Source organism: Cnephaeus nilssonii (genome assembly GCF_951640355.1).
Source record: "Cnephaeus nilssonii genome assembly, chromosome: 2".
NCBI classification, from domain to species: Eukaryota; Metazoa; Chordata; class Mammalia; order Chiroptera; family Vespertilionidae; genus Cnephaeus; species Cnephaeus nilssonii.
The window spans coordinates 32,749,324-32,767,636 of NC_137073.1; the positions used below are offsets into that span (position 1 = coordinate 32,749,324).

The 18,313-nt window shown below is 43.2% G+C and overlaps 1 protein-coding gene across 7 annotated transcripts in view; it reads right to left on the reverse strand.

Annotated features, from left to right (window-relative positions):
• The window catches only part of GTF2I (general transcription factor IIi), a 146,249-nt gene that overhangs the window by 75,405 nt on the left and 52,531 nt on the right, over nucleotides 1–18,313 (reverse strand). For all 7 annotated transcript variants that reach the window (XM_079786626.1, XM_079786625.1, XM_079786629.1 and 4 more), the window contains exons 7-8: nucleotides 16,115–16,169; nucleotides 15,626–15,669 (exon numbers count right to left, since the gene is read on the reverse strand). In XM_079786626.1, coding sequence (XP_079642752.1) covers nucleotides 15,626–15,669; nucleotides 16,115–16,169 — 99 coding nt within the window. The remainder of the gene's footprint in view (nucleotides 1–15,625; nucleotides 15,670–16,114; nucleotides 16,170–18,313) is intronic.

The window sequence follows — 18,313 nt, forward strand, 5'->3', positions numbered from 1 at the left end:
TGGCTCAGTGGATTGAGCATCGGCCTGCGGACTCAAGGGTCCCAGGTTTGATTCTGGTCAAGGGCATGTACCTTGGTTGCCGGCACATACCCAGTAGGGAGTGTGCAGGAGGCAGCTGATCGATGTTTCTAACTCTCTATTCCTTTCCCTTCCTCTCTGTAAAATATCAATAAAATATTTAAAAAAAAAAAACTTTGCCAGCCACTGGAAATTACTCATAAACATTGGTTTTTAAAAAAACTCAATGTTTCGGGGTAAAGATGGCATAATTTTTACCCATATTATAATGAGATACACTAATGTTTTTTTCCTCCTAAAAAATCCCTTTGTTAACAGGTACAAAGCACACTTTTCTGCATAATCCTTTGCCCACAATCAGGATAGATAATTTAAAGTGGACTTTGTAGCCAGTTGTAAACAAGTGCATGTTATACAATTTCACGCATAAAAAAGTTAGAATTAGAGAAAAGAAATCTTTGTGATTAAAACTCAAGTAACGTCAATTATACCTCAATAAAGCTGAAGGAAAAAGAAAATAAAATGCACGAAACTCTGGCTAAAAAAATACGCAAGTGGCTGACTTTGGGAAAAGAGTAATGAGAGGGGGACAGGAGAGGGACTTCTTGGGGTGTTACTAATGTTCAGTATCCTCATGGGAATGTTAGATTACAGAGGTGAGTTTACTTTTTATTTATATTTTATATTTCAATTTAAAGTTTTAAGAAACAAAAGGATTCTTAACAAATTCCTTAACCCTTTGCACTCGCTTGCTTTTTTCTCTATTCCTTTATTCTACTCGGGATTTAATTTTTTAAATACCCCAGATTTTACAAAGCGCGGCAGTAGAATAAAAAACTGGAGTTTCTTTTCATACAAACTTATTTATTTGGATTTTTTTATATTTCAAATTATTGATACATTCAAAGAGTATAAAAAGAGCTGCTACCGATGCTAACCGTGTCGAGTCACACTCAACATCCAAGTGCAAAAGGTTAATAAATTCTTATTAAGGATGTGTTCCCCATATATAAGGTGGGGCAAAAGTAAGTTTAGAGTTGTTCGTATGAAAAATAATACAATAATTAATGAATAACACAAGAATAAACTATTTCAAGTACTCACAACTGTAAACCTACTTTTGACCTGCCATGTGCTGTTCAAAAATATGATAAACAAGGTAAAGGAAATAACAAGTACAAATTGGGCCTGGCCAGTGTGGCTCAGGGATTGAGCATCAACCAATGAACCAGGAGGTCATAGTTAGATTCCCAGTAAGGGCACAAGCCGGGTTCTGGGCTCGATCCCCAGTGTGTGGTGTGCAGGAGGCAGCGATCAATGATTCTCTCTCATCATTGATATTTCTATCACTTTCTCCTCCCTTCCTTCCTCTCTGAAATCAAAAACAAAATTTTTTAAAAGTATATTTTTATTGATTTCAGAGAGTAAGGGAGAGGGAGAGAGAGATAGAACCATCGATGATGAGAGAGAATCATAGATCAGTTGCTTCCTGCACACGCCGCGCCGCCCCCTGCCCCCTGCCAGAGATCCAGCCTGCAACCGGAGCATGTGCCCTTAACCGGAATTGAACCCAGGACCCTTCAGTCCACAGGCCGAAGCTCTAGCCACTAAGCCAGACCGGCTAGGGCCAAAAACAATATATTTTAAAAAATAATAAAAGAAGCACAAATTGGTAGTTACAAAATGGTCACAGGGCCCGGCCGGTGTCGCTCAGTGGTTAAGCATTGACCCATGAAGGAAGAGGTCCCTGGTTAGATTCCCACTCAGGGGACATGCTCGGGTCATGAATTTGATCACCAATAGGGGTGTGTAGGAGGCAGCTGATTACTGTTTTTCTCTCATCAATATTACCATCTCTATCCATCTCCCTTCCCCTCTCTAAAAGAAAATCAATAAAAACTTGTGTTTATTTTAAATGGCCACAGGGATGTAAAGTACAACAAAAGGAATACAGTCAATAATCTATATATATAAAAGGCTAACATGCAAAGTGTCACCTTGGGAGTTTGACCAGGAGACCAGGAGTTCGATTGCTCATTATGATGTGCACTGACCACCAGGGGGCGGGCAGAACAAAGGAAGGCCCTGGCCAGCAGCCAGCAGTTGGGGAAAGGCAGGCCCTGGCTGGCAGCTGGAAGGCCCCGATCGGCCCTGAACGCCGGCCAGCCCTAGGGACTCTACCTGTGCAAGAATTTCGTGCACCAGGCCTCTGGAATTGTAATAATTAGGTTTGGTGTCAGGAGGGTACTAGACCTATTTATGGGGAGGATCACTTCATGAGATATGTAAATGTCTAACCAGTATGCTGTACACCTGAAACTAATGTTGAATGTCACAACTGTAATTGAAAAAAATGTTTAATAAAAACAAGTAAGTATCCCTTGTTGAGCAGTCTAACAGGACTAGACTACAGGAGCTTTCAAAAAAGAAAGATTTCTTCATATGATTGCAGGAGTAGATAATGCTTTCAAACAGCCTTAAGATTAAAAAGGGCGGCGGAGTAAGTGAATGCTGCACAGACACGCTCCCAGGACCAAATTGGAATTGCAAGTAAAATACAGAAAAACTTCCTAAATAAGCAACAAAAGACTCGCTGGAGAGAACTCTGATAACCAAGATGGAAAGTGGACACCGCATAGAGATTGGTAGGATGGGTGAAAGTACGAGAGGCTGACCGGGCACCCACAGACAGCAGCTGAAGTTCCAGTGAGATAGCTGTGGGGGGTTGCCACTGAGAACTCTGGGCTCTAATCCCCAAGCTAAGCCCCGCAGCAGAGAGCACCAGAACTGAGAAGGATACCCACATAACATATGGCTGTGAAAAGCAGTGGGGTTGCTGTCTGACAGGGAGAGATGGCTGGAAAGTCAAGTACCCTCTTAAAGTTCCAGCACACAAAATTCCGTGTGAAGCCACTCGTACCTTGTGCTCTGTCAGAGGGAGGGCAGAGTGGACTGGAGCTGTGTGAGCAGAAGCCAGGATTGGGGGTTCTGGGGTAAGAGCTCAGAAGGCAGACACCCTGGTTTCCTGTGCAGAGGTCATCTTACTCACACAGACATTTGCTACACAGGTGGCTTTGCCTGGGGTAGACAATTGACCCATCCTATTGGAAAACACCTTGCTCCATGGCAAAAAAAAAAAAAGTTTCTGAGGCCCAATAAGAGACTGAGAATAACAATTAGCATCCAGGCAGAAGCAATTGCCCCACCCTATTGAAAAAACTCAAAGTACCTCTTTGGATGATTGCCTGAGGGCAATTTAAGACAGAATCCTTATCAGCCTGTAGGCAGAGGCGATCTCTGGAGGCTTTGAGTCTTTGCCTAATCTAATTAGACAGAAACAGTGTTTGACACTGTCCTGCACTAGAGACTGAGAGGCATAGCAGATCTACCTAATACACAGTCACAAACCCAAACAGGCAGCCAAAATGAGGAGACAAAGAAACAACACCCAAATGAAAGAACAAGAGAATTCTCCAGGAGATAAATGAAATGGCGATAAGAAACTTAATCTGTGCCCTAGCTGGTTTGACTCAGTGGATAGAGCATCGGCCTGGGGGCTGAAGGGTCCTGGGTTTGATTCTGGTCAAGGGCACATGCTGGGTTGCAGGCTTGAACGGCAGTAGGGGGCATGCAGGACACAGCCAATCAATGATTCTCTCTCATCATTGATGTTTCTATCTTTCCCTCTCCCTTCCTCTCTGAAATCAATAAAATATATTTAATTTAAAAAGTTTATCTGCTATAAAATTCAGAATAATGATGGTAAAAATGCGCAACAGCATGAGAAAAGATATAGTAACTATGAAAACAAATAAAGAATGACATGTCACAAATAAAGAACACATTGGAAGGAATACACAACAGATTAGGGGAAGCTAAGGATCAAATCAGTAAATTAGAAGACAGGGTTGGAAAAAAAAATCACTCGGTCAGAGAACCAAAAAGAAAAAACAATTAAAAAACAGGAGGACAGCCCTAACTGGTTTGGCTCAGTGGATAGAGCATCGGCCTGCAGACTCAAGGGTCCCAGGTTCGATTCTGGTCAAGGGCATATACCTTGGTTGCAGTCACATTCCCAGTAGGGGGTGTCAGAAGGCAGCTGATTGATGTTTCTCTCTCATGGATGTTTCTAACTCTCCCTCTCCCTTCCTCTCTGTAAAAAAAAATCAATAAAATATATATTTTTTAAAAAACAGGAGGACAGCTTAAGGGAGCTGTGGGACAACGCTAAACTTAACAATATTCGAATAGCAGATGTGCCAGAAGAGTTAGAAAGAAAGAGATAGAGAATGTGTAGAAAAAATAATGGCAGAAAGTTTCCCTAACCTGGTAAAGGAAAAAGTCACAAGTTCAGGAGGCACAGAGAACCCCAAACAAGAAGAACCCAAAAAGACCCATGCCCAGACACATCATAATAAAAATGCCAAAAATGAAAGACAAAGAGAGACTCTTAAAGGCAGCTTAGAAAAGCAAATTGTTACCTACAAAGGAGTTTCCATAAGGCTGACACCTGATTAACTTATCAGAAACTGTACAGGCCAGAGGGAATAGCATGAAGTACTCAAGGTAATGGAAAGCAAGGATCTGAAACCAAGATTACTATACCCAGCAAAGATATCATTCAAAACAGATGGTCAAATAAAAGAGTTCCCCCAAAAAAGGCTAAAGGTGTACATCACCACCAAATCAGCATTACAAGCAATGTTAAAGAGATTGCTGTAATGAGAAGAAAGAGACAGAGAAACTGAGGCATACAGAATTAAAATGGCAACAAATAAGTACCGATCAATAATAACCTTAAATGTAAATGGATTAAATGCTCCAATCAAAAGACAGCATAGCTGAACAGATAGAAAAACATGACCCAACTATATGCTGTCTACAAGAGACCCACCTCAGAACAAAAGACACATACAGGATAAATTTTCCATGCAAATAGATAAGAAAAAAAAGCTGGAGTAGCAATACTCATATCCAATAAAACAGACTTCAAAATAAAGGCCATCACAAAAGACAACAAAGGTTACTACATTATACTAAAGGGATTGATCCAACAAGAGGATATAACCCTGATAAACATATATGCACCCAACATAGGAGCACCTAAAGATATTAAAAAAAAAAAAATTTGTACAGGACTTTAAGGGAGAAATCGACAATACAGTCATAGTAGGGTACTTTAACATCCCTCTGACTTCACTGGATAGATCTTCCAGACAAAAAATTAACAAGGAAACAGTGACTCTAAAGGACACACTGGATCACATGAATTTAATTGACATTTATAGAACATTTCACCTCAAAGCTGCAGAATAAACATTCTTTTCAAGTGCGCATGGATCATTCAAATGATAGACCACATGTTAGAACACAAAACAAATCTCTACAAGTTCAAAAAGATTGAAATCATATCAAGCATCTTCTCAGATCACAGTGGGATGAAATTAGAAATCAACTATAATAAAAACACCCAAAAACATTCAAACACCTGGACGCTAAATAGCACATTATTAAACAATGAATGTGTTACCAACGGGATGAAGAAAGAAATAAAAAAACTTCCTGGAAACAAATGAAAATGAACACACAACAACCCAAAATCTCTGAGATACAGCAAAAGCAGTCCTGAGAAGTAAGTTCATAGCACTACAGGCCTACCTCCAAAAACAAGAAAAATTAACAACAAACTATTTAAGTCTACAACTTAAAGAACTAGAAAGAGAACAAGAAAAGCCCAGAGTAAGTAGAAGGAAGGAAGTAATAAAGATCAGAGCAGAAATAAATGATGTAGAGACTAAAAAAAACATTATAAAAAAAACAACAACAATGAAATCAAGAGTTGATTCTTTGAAAGGATAAACAAAATTGATGAACCAATAGCCAGACTCATTACGAAACAAAGTTAGAGGAGCCAAATAAATAAAATCAGAAACGAAAGCGGAGAAGTAATCACTGACACCACAGAAACACAATGGATTGTAAGAACATACTCTGAACAACTACATGCCAACAAGATGGACAATGTGAATGAAATGGACAAATTGCTACAAAATTATAATTTCCCAAAACTGTATCAGGAAGAATCAGAAAACCTGACTAGGCCAATACCAACTGGTGAAATAGAAGCAGTAATAAAAAAAAAAAACTCGCAGCAAACAAAAGTCCGGGTCCGGACGGCGTCACAGGGGAGTTTTATCAAACAAAGAACTGTGTAACACCTATACTCCTCAAACTATTCCAAAAAATCCAAGGGAAGGAACACTTCTAATTCTTTTTATGAAGCCAGCATTATCCTAATTCCAAAAACAGATAAAGTCCCTACAAAGAGAATTACAGGACAATACCCCTTATGAAAATAGATGCTAAAATCCTCAACAAAATATTAGCAAATCAGATTCAGCAATATATTAAAAAGATCATGCACCATGACCAAGTGGGATTTATTCCAGGGATGCAAGGCTGGTACAATATTCACAAATCAATTAACATGATACATCACATAAACAAACTGAAAGACAAAAATCACATGATCATATCAACAGATGCAGAAAAAACATTTGACAAAATCCAACACCCATTTTTTATAAAAATGCTCAGCAAAGTGGGAATAGAGGGAGCATATCTCAACATGATAAAGGCCATATATGACAAACCTACAGCCAACATCATACTCAATGGGCAAAAACTAAAACCATCTCCCCTGAGAACAGGAACAAGACAGGGATATCTGCTTTCACCACTCTTATTCAACACTAGAGGCCTGATACACAAAATTCGTCCAAGTGTAGGCCTTCCTTCCCCTGGCTGCCGGCACCAGATTCCCTCTGGAACCCAGGACCCGGGCTTCCCTCCAGCTGCCATCAGGCACCAGGGACCCAAGCTTCCCTCGCCGCCCGGCTTCGTCTGGAAGTTCATCCGGAAGGACGTCCAGCCTAATTAGCATATTACGCTTTTATTATTATAGTAGTGGAAGTCCTAGCCACAGCAATTAGACAAGAAGAAATAAAAGGCATCCAAATTGGAAAGAAGAAGGAAAACTCCTTCTTTTCAGATACCATGATACTGTACATAGAAAACCCTAAAGACTCTACCCAAAAACCACTAGATTTAATACATGAATTTGACAATATAACAGGCTACAAAATCAACACCCCAAAATCGATGAATCACCAGTAGAAATACATGGGTGTACTCTAATAAAATTAAAAGTACACAGATAATTTCTGTGACATTTTTGCAAAATATGCATTATATGAATCTAATCAAGAGGAAATAGATACTTTCTTCAGAAGTGTCAAGGTCGTAGGAAAGACTAAAAAACGATTCTATATTAAAGCCATTAAAGAAAGAATTGGCCAAAAAAAAAATAAAAGAAAGAATTGGCAAAACTTGAAATGGGTTTGAGAATTAGATAAGAGTAACTCATTTTCCCCAAGACACCAGTACCATCCAAATAATCTCCGACTTTAGAAGTCAGAATTAAACTTTATGGTAGCAGCCAATTCCGTGACTTGTTACTTACATGATATCTTAGTATTGTTCTTTTTGTTACAAAGTTAATAACTATAACTAGTTAATCTTTACATTAAATTTTCTCCATTCAAATAACAAGTATGTTTCAAATAACTGGTATGGCTTTTTTCTCCTAACTGGACCATGACTGTTATGCCCAAGGAATATTTTTAAATTTTTTAATTAAAATGGAAATAGTAAAAGAAATTATAAGATAAATTAAGAATGTAAAGCTACAAAGTGTAAAGCAGAAAAACAGAAACCTCTATGATAATGATGCGTACTGTTATAGCCTACCTAATAAAAGAGTAATATGCAAATTAACCATCATTCTGCTACACCCACAAGCCACACCCATCAGGAACGCCCACCAGCCAATCAGAGTGAGTATGCAAATAAACCCAACCAAGATGGCTACAGCCACAGAGAGCAGGAGGGAGGCTTGGCTTTCCCGGGCAACGGAGGAAGCCAACCTTTCCACCTGCCCTTGTCAGCCTAGGCCTCCACTCAAGGATACAAAGTTTCAATTATAGAAGGTAAACAAATCCGAACAGAAATTGCAGCAGCCACAGAGCTAGAAAGAGCAGGAGGCTAGGGTTGCCCCCGGCAATGGAGGAAGCAAAGCTTTCCACACACCCTGGCCAGCCCAGGCCTCTGCTTAAGGCTACAAAGTTTCAATTATAGAAGGTACATAAACCCCAACAGAAATGGCTGCAGACACGGAGCGAGCAGGAGGCTTGGCTCCGCTCCAGGCTACAAAGTTTCAATTGTAGAAGGTAAATAAATTCCAGATACCAGGGCCTCCGCTTGGGTCACCAGAGGGCGTGGCTGGCCTACAAACCACCATAGGCCCCTCGCTCAGGCCGCCCCACGCCCCAAGGGAACCCCCACCCTGATCCAGGACACCCTTCAGGGCAAACCAGCTGGCCCCCACCCGTGCACCAGGCCTCTATCCTATCTAATAAAAGAGTAATATGCAGATTGACCATCACTCCAACACACAATATGGCTGCCCCCATGTGGTCAAAGATCCTGCCCCTATGTGGACACAAGATGGTCAGCAGGGGAGGGCAGTTGGGAGGGACCAGGCCTGTAAGGGAGGGCAGTTGTGGGCGATCAGGCAAGCAGGGGAGGGCAGTTGGGAGGCACCAAGCCTGCAAGGAAGGGCAGTTGAGAGGACCAGGCCTGCAAGGGAGGGCAGTTGGAGGTGATCAACCCGGCAGGGGAGGGCAGTTAGGGGTGACCAGGCTGGCAGAGGAGGGAAATTGGGGGCAAACAGGCTGGCAGGGGAGCAGTTAGACATCAATCAGGCTGGCATGGGAGTGGTTAGGGGGTGATGAGGCTGGCAGGCAGAAGCGGTTAGGGGCAATCAGGAATGCAGGCAGGCGAGCATTTGGGAGCCAGCAGTCTTGAAACCACCGGGATCGGGCCTAAACAGGCAGTCGGACATCCCTCGAGGGGTCCCAGATTGGAGAGGGTGCAGGCTGGGCTGAGGGACACCTCCCCCCCCCCCCCCCGCGCCCGTGCACGAATTTCGTGCACCGGGCCTCTAGTACATAAATAAAGGTGATTGAAGGTTTCAATAAAATAATTTTTCTCAATTCAGCAGCATGTTTATTTTTGGATGCAAACTATGCAAGAGATAAATATATAAATAAAGGGGGAAATTTTTGAAAAGTGATCATTTTGGCACAGTCAACTAAAAATCAAACAGAAAATTAAGATTTCTTGTGGCAGTAAAAAAGAAAGAAAAACCTTCTGAAAAAGTGTGATACATTCAAATACTTTTTCTCAAAAAGGACAATTCAACACTATCTTTCTTGAAGATTTCCCCAAAATCTAACAATCTTTAACATACACAAGGTTCTCCTCTTTTCCCCAACAATTCATCCCCATTGCCAGTAGATGGTGCTGAGTAGATGGTGCTGAGCAAGGTAGGCAGCTGCATCAGAGAGGTCCCACCACCGGAAGCAGGGTGGCAGAAGAAGAATATTTATATGAGGGAGCAAGGAAACCTGAGTGAGGGGTGTTCGAGACTGAGGGGAAAAGCATGAGTGGCGATAGCCTAACAAGGAGTGTCAAGAGTGTAAGTCAGCCCTAGCCGGTTTGGCCCAGTGGATGGAGCGTTGGCCTGCGGACTGGAGGGTCCCAGGTTCGATTCTGGCCAAGGGCATATGCCTGGGTTGCGGGCTCCATCCCCGGTAGGGGGCGTGCAGGAGGCAGCCAATCGATGATTCTCTCTCATCATTGATGTTTCTATCTCTCTCTCCCTCTTCCTTCCTCTCTGAAATCAATAAAGAAATATGTATTTTTTTAAAAAGAGTGTAAGTCAGGTAAGGAGACTGGCAATGAGAAATGGGTTGAACAACGGGATATGGGTTAAATGAAGTAATATACTGAGAATATGTGGTTACTAAGATTCTCCTTGTGACAGATCAGAATTATATAGGAAAGGGAAGAAAAAGTACCTTGGAGTGTTAAGAGAGAAACTGAAGCTATAGGCATGAAAAAATTTACATGTAAATGTATGTATGTGTATGTAAACACGTACATACACAGATTCCCTAGCTTTGTCTTGTCCACTTAGAAGCAGTGACATCCCAATTGCAACAGCACATCCAGCACCAAAATATTGATTTCTTAATACCACTGTCCTCAAAAAGAAACCAAGGCTTCTTATGAAACAGATGGCTCCAGTGCTGAATTAGAGAAAGAATAAGATAAACCATAACCACCCTGTTTTGCAAGAAATTAAAAATAAAAAGTTCTAGCTGAAACCGGTTTGGCTCAGTGGACAGAGCATCGGCTTGCAGAATGAGGGGTCCTGGGTTCGATTACGGTCAAAGGCATGTACCTTGGTTGTGGGCACATCCCCAATAGGGGATGTGCAGGAGGCAGCTGATCGATGTTTCTCTCTCATAGATGTTTCTAACTCTCTATCCCTCTCGCTTCCTCTCTATAAAAAAGCAATAAAATAAAATAAAATAAAAAAAGTTCTATACAAATGATGGTATAGAACTTTTTTTATTTTATTTTATTTTATTGCTTTTTTACATATATTTTCAAATGACATCCTGAAGTGGCTCCCAATAGCCAGAATAAGGATTATTTGCAAATCAAAATAAATAATAATGATAATGGATTGGAATGCTTTGAATAAAATAGAAATATATGGCCCTGGCTGATGTGGCTCAGTTTGTTGAGAGTCGTCCCGTAGCTGGTTCCATTCCCTGTCAAGGCAAATGCCTAGACTGGAGGCTTGTTCCCACTGAGGGTATGTAAGGGGTGGCCAAACAAGATTACATGAAATGTTGAAGGGTATTCTTTAAGAAGAGGTGGAGAAGAAAGGAGGAGGAGGGGGAGAAAGGAAAAGAGGAGGAGAAAAGAGGAGGAAAAGGGGAAGGTGGAGGAGGGGAAGGAGGAAGGGGAGGAAAAGATCAAATATATGAACAATAAAATGACAATAAATACATATCTATCAACAATTGTATCTAAAAATCAAATTAAATGAACAAAGAATCTAATGAACAAAAGGAAGTGATGAATAAAATTGAATCAGAGGCATGGAAACATGGAAGAGACTGACAAATCTCAGAGAGAAGGAAGGAAAGAGGGAAGGGGAGAAGGAGGGAAGGGGAGCCAAGCAGAGATTAACGAAAGATCTTACATGCATATATGCATTACCAATGGACACAGACAATAAAGTGGTGAAGGCCTGCAGCATGGTGGGAACTGGGTGGAGGGGGGCATTAAAAGGGGAGGGTGGGGACCTCTGTAATACTCTCAACAATAAAAATTGTATATTCCTTAAATAAGGAAATACTGCAAATTCCTTAAAAATGTATATTCCTTTAATAAGGAAATACTGTAAATATCCATTTTTCTTTGCCAATCAGAGGCTAATTGTAAAATACATACAAATAGAGGCCCAGTGCACAAATTTGTGCATGGGTGGGGTCCCTCAGCCTGGCCGGCGATCAGGGATGATCGGAGGGGCCAGCCAGCCAGGGGGAGGGATCGCAGGAGATTGGCCAGCGGACCAAGGGAAAGGACCGTGGGAGGTTGGCTGGCCGGAGGGAGGGACCGAAGGAGTTTGGCCAGCTGGGGGGAGGGACTGTGGGAGGTTGGCTGTGGGAGCTCACTGACCACGAAGGGCAGCTCTTGTGTTGAGCCTCTGCCCCCTGGTGGTCAGTGTGGGTCATAGCAAGTGGTAAACTGGTCGTTTGGTCACTTAGGCTTTCAAATATATAGACTAGAAACCTGGTGTATGAATTTGTGCACAGGTGGGGTCCGGCCAGCTGGCCCTGATGGGGGCCCACTGGGCTGGGCTGGCAGGGAGGGAGGGGCAGGGGACACGACCAGGGCCCAGATCAGGCTGGTTGGCTGCTGCACTGCGCGTCATAGCCACCTGTCGTTCTGCTGTTTCGGTTGCTGGGCTTTTATATATATAAATGATCTTTTAAAATTATATATTACTAGTAGCCCATTTGCAGGATTCAATCCTGCAAGCGGCCGCTTCAGCCGCATGCACTGCCGCTGCCGCAGCCTTGGGGCCACCACACCTGCACCCGCACGCCACTGCCGCCCGCCTTGCTCCGCCCCGCCGCGCCCCGCCCTGCCCCGCTCCGCCGCGCCCCGCCCTGATGGCGGGTGGCCAGTGGAAAACTGCTGCTGGCGGAAAACTGGTGCCAGCAGCCACGCAATTGGCCACCCCGAGTTCCGCCACCAGCGTCTTCCGCCGGCCGCATGGGTCCTTCCGCAGCGTTGGCCGTTTAGGCTGGCGGTAGGAGCGGAGGGCGGGGACTCGAGTCCCCGCCCCCCCTCCTACCGCCAGCCAATCGGCCACCCTGAGTCCCGCCCCCCGCCGGCCCAATCATGGGCGTAGCGGAGTGATGCAATTTGCATATTGCCTTTTTATTATGTAGGATTTTTAAAAGATGAAGTTGCTTTCATTCTGAGTTTTATCATAAAAGCAGGATAAGAAAAAATTGTAAAAATAAAATTTATAATCAAGTTAGGAAGAGCTGTGTCCTCTTCAAATAAGCAAAAACACTTGTGCCCTAGAAATGGAACATCGCAAGAAAGGAAACATTAAGTAAAATTTCACAGATACACTCAGATCTGAAAGAACTTGAACAGTAAAAATCATTTTAGCTATAACCCTGCCGATGTGGCTCACACACCGAAGGGTTGTGGGTTCCTGGTCAAGAGCACGTACCTGGGTATCCCAGCCCCATCAGGGAGCATGCAGGATGCAACCAATCAATGTGTCTCTCTCACATCCATGCTTGTTTCTCTCTCTTTCCCCTCACCCTGCCACCAACCACCCTTCCAGTCTCTAAAAATCAATGGGAAAAATGTCCTTGGGTGAGAATTAACAAAAAAATTTCAAAAACATTTAAACTATATAGTAAAAGTGGGAAAAGAAGGATTGAAGGTAATTAGTATAATAATAATATCCTCATTTTCCCTATATTCATAGGCAACAAAACCAAAATTTAAAACTACATAAAATACAATGTGGTATTGTCATAAAAATAAATACTAGAGTTCAAGGGAATAGAAATGAAAGCAAATTTAGCTAATTGATTTTTGACAAAGCACAGGCAATCACAGAAGAAAATAAATCTTTTCAATAAATGGTGCTGAACCCTAGCTGGTTTGGCTCAGTGGACAGAGTGTTGGCCTTTGGATTGAAGGGTCCCGGGTTCGATTCCGGACAAGGGCACATGCCCAGGTTGTGGGCTCGATCCCCATTAGGGGGCGTGTAGGAGGCAGCCAATCAATGATTTTCTCATCATTGATGTTTCTATCTCTCCCTCTCCCTTGCTCTCTGAAATCAATAAAAATATATTTTAAAAAAATAAATGGTGCTGAGAAAACAGTACACACACACACACACACACACACACACACACAAAACTTGGAAAACTGGGTTGCACCAAAATTTTAAACTTTTAGGCTTCAAAGTAAACCATTAACTCAAAAAAAAAAAAGGCAAGAAAACAAAACAACCCAATTTAAAAATAGATATGGCCTTTGGGAGATCATGATGTGTCAAAGTAGGTTCATTAATGTGAACAAATTTACCACTCTGAAGTGGGATGCTAATAGCAGAGCATGTGTGGAGGTAGAAAGTATATGGTCTAGCCGGTTAGGCTCATTGGATAGAGCATCAGCCTGCGGACTGAAGGGTCCTGGGTTCGATTCCGGCCAACGGCACATGCCCAGGTTGCAAGCTCGATCCCCAGTAGGGTGCATGTAGAGGCAGCCGATCAATGATTCTCATCATGGATGTTTCTATCTTTCTCTCCCTCCCTCTCCCTTCCTCTCTGAAATCAATATATATATATATATATATATAAAATATGGGAATACTCTGTACTTTCTATCCAATTTTGCTGTGAAACTAAAACTGCTCTAAAAATAAAATGTCTATTTAAAAGCAAAAAAAGGAAAGAAAGAAAAACCCACTAAGACAATTAAACTATAATAAAAAAAGACAGAGAATAACAAGTGCTGACCAAGATATGGAGAAACTGAAACCCTCATACACTGTTGCTAAGAACATAAAAAAATGGTGCAGCCACTTGGGAAAACAGTTTGTCAGTAGCTCAAATTAAGCATAGAATTACCATAAAACAGCAATTCATTCCTAGGTATCTACCCAAGAGACATGAAGATATATTTCCATACAAAGACACATATGTGGATGTACATAGCGATGGTAGTCAAAACAACCCAAAAGTGGAAACAACTCAGATGTATACCAAACAGTACAAGGATTTAAAAAAGGTAGTGTATCCATACAATGGAATAACATTCAGGTCTGAACTACTTAAACACACTACAACATATTTTTAAAGATGATCCTCAAAACATGATACAGAGTAAAAGAAGCAAAATGTGCCCTAGCTGGTTTGGTTCAGTGGATAGAGCATCGGCCTGTGGACTGAAGGGTCCCAGGTTTGATTCAGGTCAAGGGCACATGCCCAGGTTGCGGGCTCAATCCCTAGTACGGGGAGTGCAGTAGATAGCCGATTAATGATTCACTCTCATCATTGATGTTTCTATTTCTCTCTCCCTCTTTGAAATCAATAAAAATATTCTTTTTTAAAAAAAGCAAAATGTAAAAAATAATGCATTGTTTGATTTCAACTGTATTGAATGTCTATAATAGTGGTGGGTACAGGGAGTGACTGAAAATTGGAACTAGGTTTCTAGAAGCAGTGATGGAAATGTTCTAAAAGTAGATTGTGGTGAACACTGCAAAATTTTATATACTTACACAACATCATTGAATTATATACTTATCACAGGTAAATTCTGTGGCATATAAATTATATCACAATAAAGCTATCCAACAAAACCTATATGAAATAACATTATAAACATAACATTTAAAAATAAGGAATCAAATAACAAAACAAAGATTAGACTTAAAAAGCTTCCTTGCTAAGTAGAAAATGGGTGTGCAAAGAGAAAAGGAGAATAAGAGAGTATTATATTGAGTTTTGTAAAGAGGACAATAGAATTAGCTGACATTTCATACTATTATTCCTGAATAACTGGGAAAAAACTATTAATAAATTTTGTATACAAATGTGTAATTAGCAACAAATTTCTAGCTGCCATTTATCAAACAAGTTATCTTTTGAGGTTTCATATCATATAACAAATAATGTCACCACTGAAATAAATTTGTCCACTTCTCATCAACAAAACAGTAAGTAATGCGTCAAAATATAACCTACTAAATTAAAGGCTTTCTTACTTAAATTTCATAATTTTTTTTAAAAGCAGTAGTACAGCCTTGGCTGGTTTGGCTCACTGGATAGAGTGTCAGTCTGTGGACTGAAGGGACCCGGGTTCAATTCCAGTCAAGGGCACATGCCTGGGTTGCAAGCTCAATCCCCAGTGGGGGGCATACAGGAGGCAGCCGATCAATGATTCTCTCTCATCATTAATGTTTCTATCTCTCCCTCTCTCTTCTCTGAAATCAATAAAAACGTATTTTTAAAAATTAAAATTAAATTAAAACCTACCACTATTAAAATTAAAAATAAATAAATAAAATAAAAGCACTAGTACATACCAGAATCTTCTGTGGGTTCAGTTTTCACTTTGATGGGGCCACAACTGAAAGGAAAAGGAAACCCTGATGAAGCTATACACACAACATTCAAATGCATTGGATCTCAGTATAAAATCACCCACCTGACCAAGCTGAAAATAAAAACTGGCTCAACTTTAAAATTTACATTTTTATTTCTTACATAAACATGACTTGTCAACTGAATTTAGTATTTTAATACCAATCAAAAATTTGGGGGGGAAGGGGATATAATAAAAAAATATGGAGTAGCAATTAACTTTCCAATTCCACTTTACTATAAGGCCTTACTATCACATCAGTTTCCCCCAGGAACTACTGTCATTCAGAACTAGTAAGTCAAAAGCTGCTATTTTCACAGGATCCCCAAATGATTCAATAGCATATTAAACTTCAAGATGTGTGACATGGGCTTTTTAATATTCTAATACCTCAATAATCTAAAAACTAAAACTTGGTGAAATGTTTTACCTTCCACCTGGAGATAGCATTGACCTTTCAGCATCTGTTGCCATCACTCGACCACCTATATGTACAAAAAAATTAGATTTAGGTTCTTTCAACACTTTAAATACGACTAATATTCCCAAAGGACCTAAATATAGAATGCAGTGGGAAAGGGGGAGTTCACAGCTCTGGGTCATACTAGACTGAGTATTGCATTAGCTTATAGAAGTGTCCTTTGTTCTCCTTTGTAAGGAAGACTAGAGGCCCGGTGCGCGAAATTTGTGCACTGGTGGTGGTGGTGGTGGTGGTGGGGTGTCCCTCAGCCCGGCCTGCACCCTTTCCAATCTGGGACCCCTCGGGAGATGTCTGACTACAGTCGGACATCCCTCTCACAATCCGGGACTGCTGGCTCCTAACTGCTCGCCTGCCTGCCTGCCTGACTGCCCCTAACCACTTCTACCTGACAGCATGATTGCCCCCTAATTGCTCCCCTGCAGGCCTGATTGGCGCCTAACTGCTCTTCTGCCAGCCTGATCGCCCAAAACTGCCCTCCCCAGATGGCCTGATCACCCCCAACTGCCCTCCCTGCCAGCCTGATTGCCCAAAACTGCCCTCCCTTGCCGGCCCAATTGCCCCCAACTGCCCTTCCCTGCTGGCCCAATCGCCCCCAACTGCCCTCCCCTGCCAGCCTGATCACCCCAAACTGCTCAAAAATACCTTCTCCCCCAGCGTCATGGAGGGGGCAGAAAAAATAGAAGACATCCCTCCCTATTGCACACAGACCCTATATACAGGCCCACCCGGCCCAGGCCGGCAGGATGCTTGGCACATTCTCTGATCCCTGCTCAGGGGCGGAAGGGGTGACTAGTGACAGCACACGTGAGAGGGGACCTCCGGGTGGCCACTCTGGTCCTGGCTACTGGTCCTGGCACTTCCTGGTCCTCGGTTCCTTCCTGGTCCTGCCAGCAGCCCTGGTCCCCCTACCTGGCTCAGCCTCCCCTCTCCACCCTGGCTTCAAATGGCCCCCTTGACTCCTGGGGGCTCTGTCCTCCCCTCCCAGCCTGGAGGTCCTGAGGGGAGGTTATGGCTTCTCAGAGACTCCCTGGCAGCCTTGGCACTCATGTTCACACAGGGGAAGGGGTGCGTGTGACAGAAGCATCTGTATAAATGCGGGTGCAGGGGCAAGTCCTCCGGGGTCACTTGGACAGTTTGCTGATGACGCGGATCAGGGCCGCGTTGTCATCCTTGAGGTGCTGGTTGTCAGCCCGGAGGTTGGACAGGCCCTTGAGCTCCTCTTTCAGCTCAGCAGCCTTGCGCTCCAGGGTCCTGCGCTCAAATCTCTCCAGCTCCAGGAGGGCCGGCCTCTCTGCAAAGCACTCCTGCCTCTGCATGGCACACTCCAGCTCCACCTTGAGCTGCGCCAGGCAGCAGCGTGGTCTCGGTCAGGGCCTCATGAAGTCTCTCGTTCTCAATGCACAGCTCTGCGTGGAGCTTCCTGAAGCCTCCCTCGGGTTCTTTCAATTTGGGCTGGAGTTCTGGGTTGATGGCCCACTGCCTCCGGGGGGGAAAGGCTGGATTCTGAGCTGATGTCCACTGGTTCCACCTCCTCCCCCCTCCGCAGATCCTCTCCTCTCCTTGCCAACGCTGCGGTGCTCCCTGGAGGCCTGTGGTCCCTGTCCCTGCCCATCAGGCACCTCTACTTTCTGGGCAGGGCCATCAGAATTCTCAACCCCAGGGTCTCGGGGCTGCCAGGAAGGGTCCAGGCTCTGTGCAGCCCGCTCTTGATCAGGATGAGAGAGTCTGATCAGGGGCAGGCCGGCAGGGGGAGGGGCTGAAATGCTGGCCGGCCCCATCCCAATTGGGCTGCCTGGTTTGCTGGCTACAGTGGGCAGCGGCATTCACTGGAGGCTGGTGGGAGCTGCTGGTACCCATAGGAAGCGGGAGCAAGAGGCAGGAGCGAGCCAGGAGGTGGGAGGGAGCCACCTCCGCTGCCTGTGGGAGATGGCAGGGAGGGACTGAGAGGTCAGCAGCAGTTCATCCTGCTCGCCCGTCAATGCCACCTCATGGCGACCGGTCATCCATCACTCGTTTTGGTTGTGACAGACCCTGGTTCTTTATATAAAGGGATGACAATCATCTAACAGTTTTTATCCCCTCACCCACAGCAGCATCCCTTTAAAAAAGAAACACCTTATTTTTATCAATGAAACAAATACAGCAATA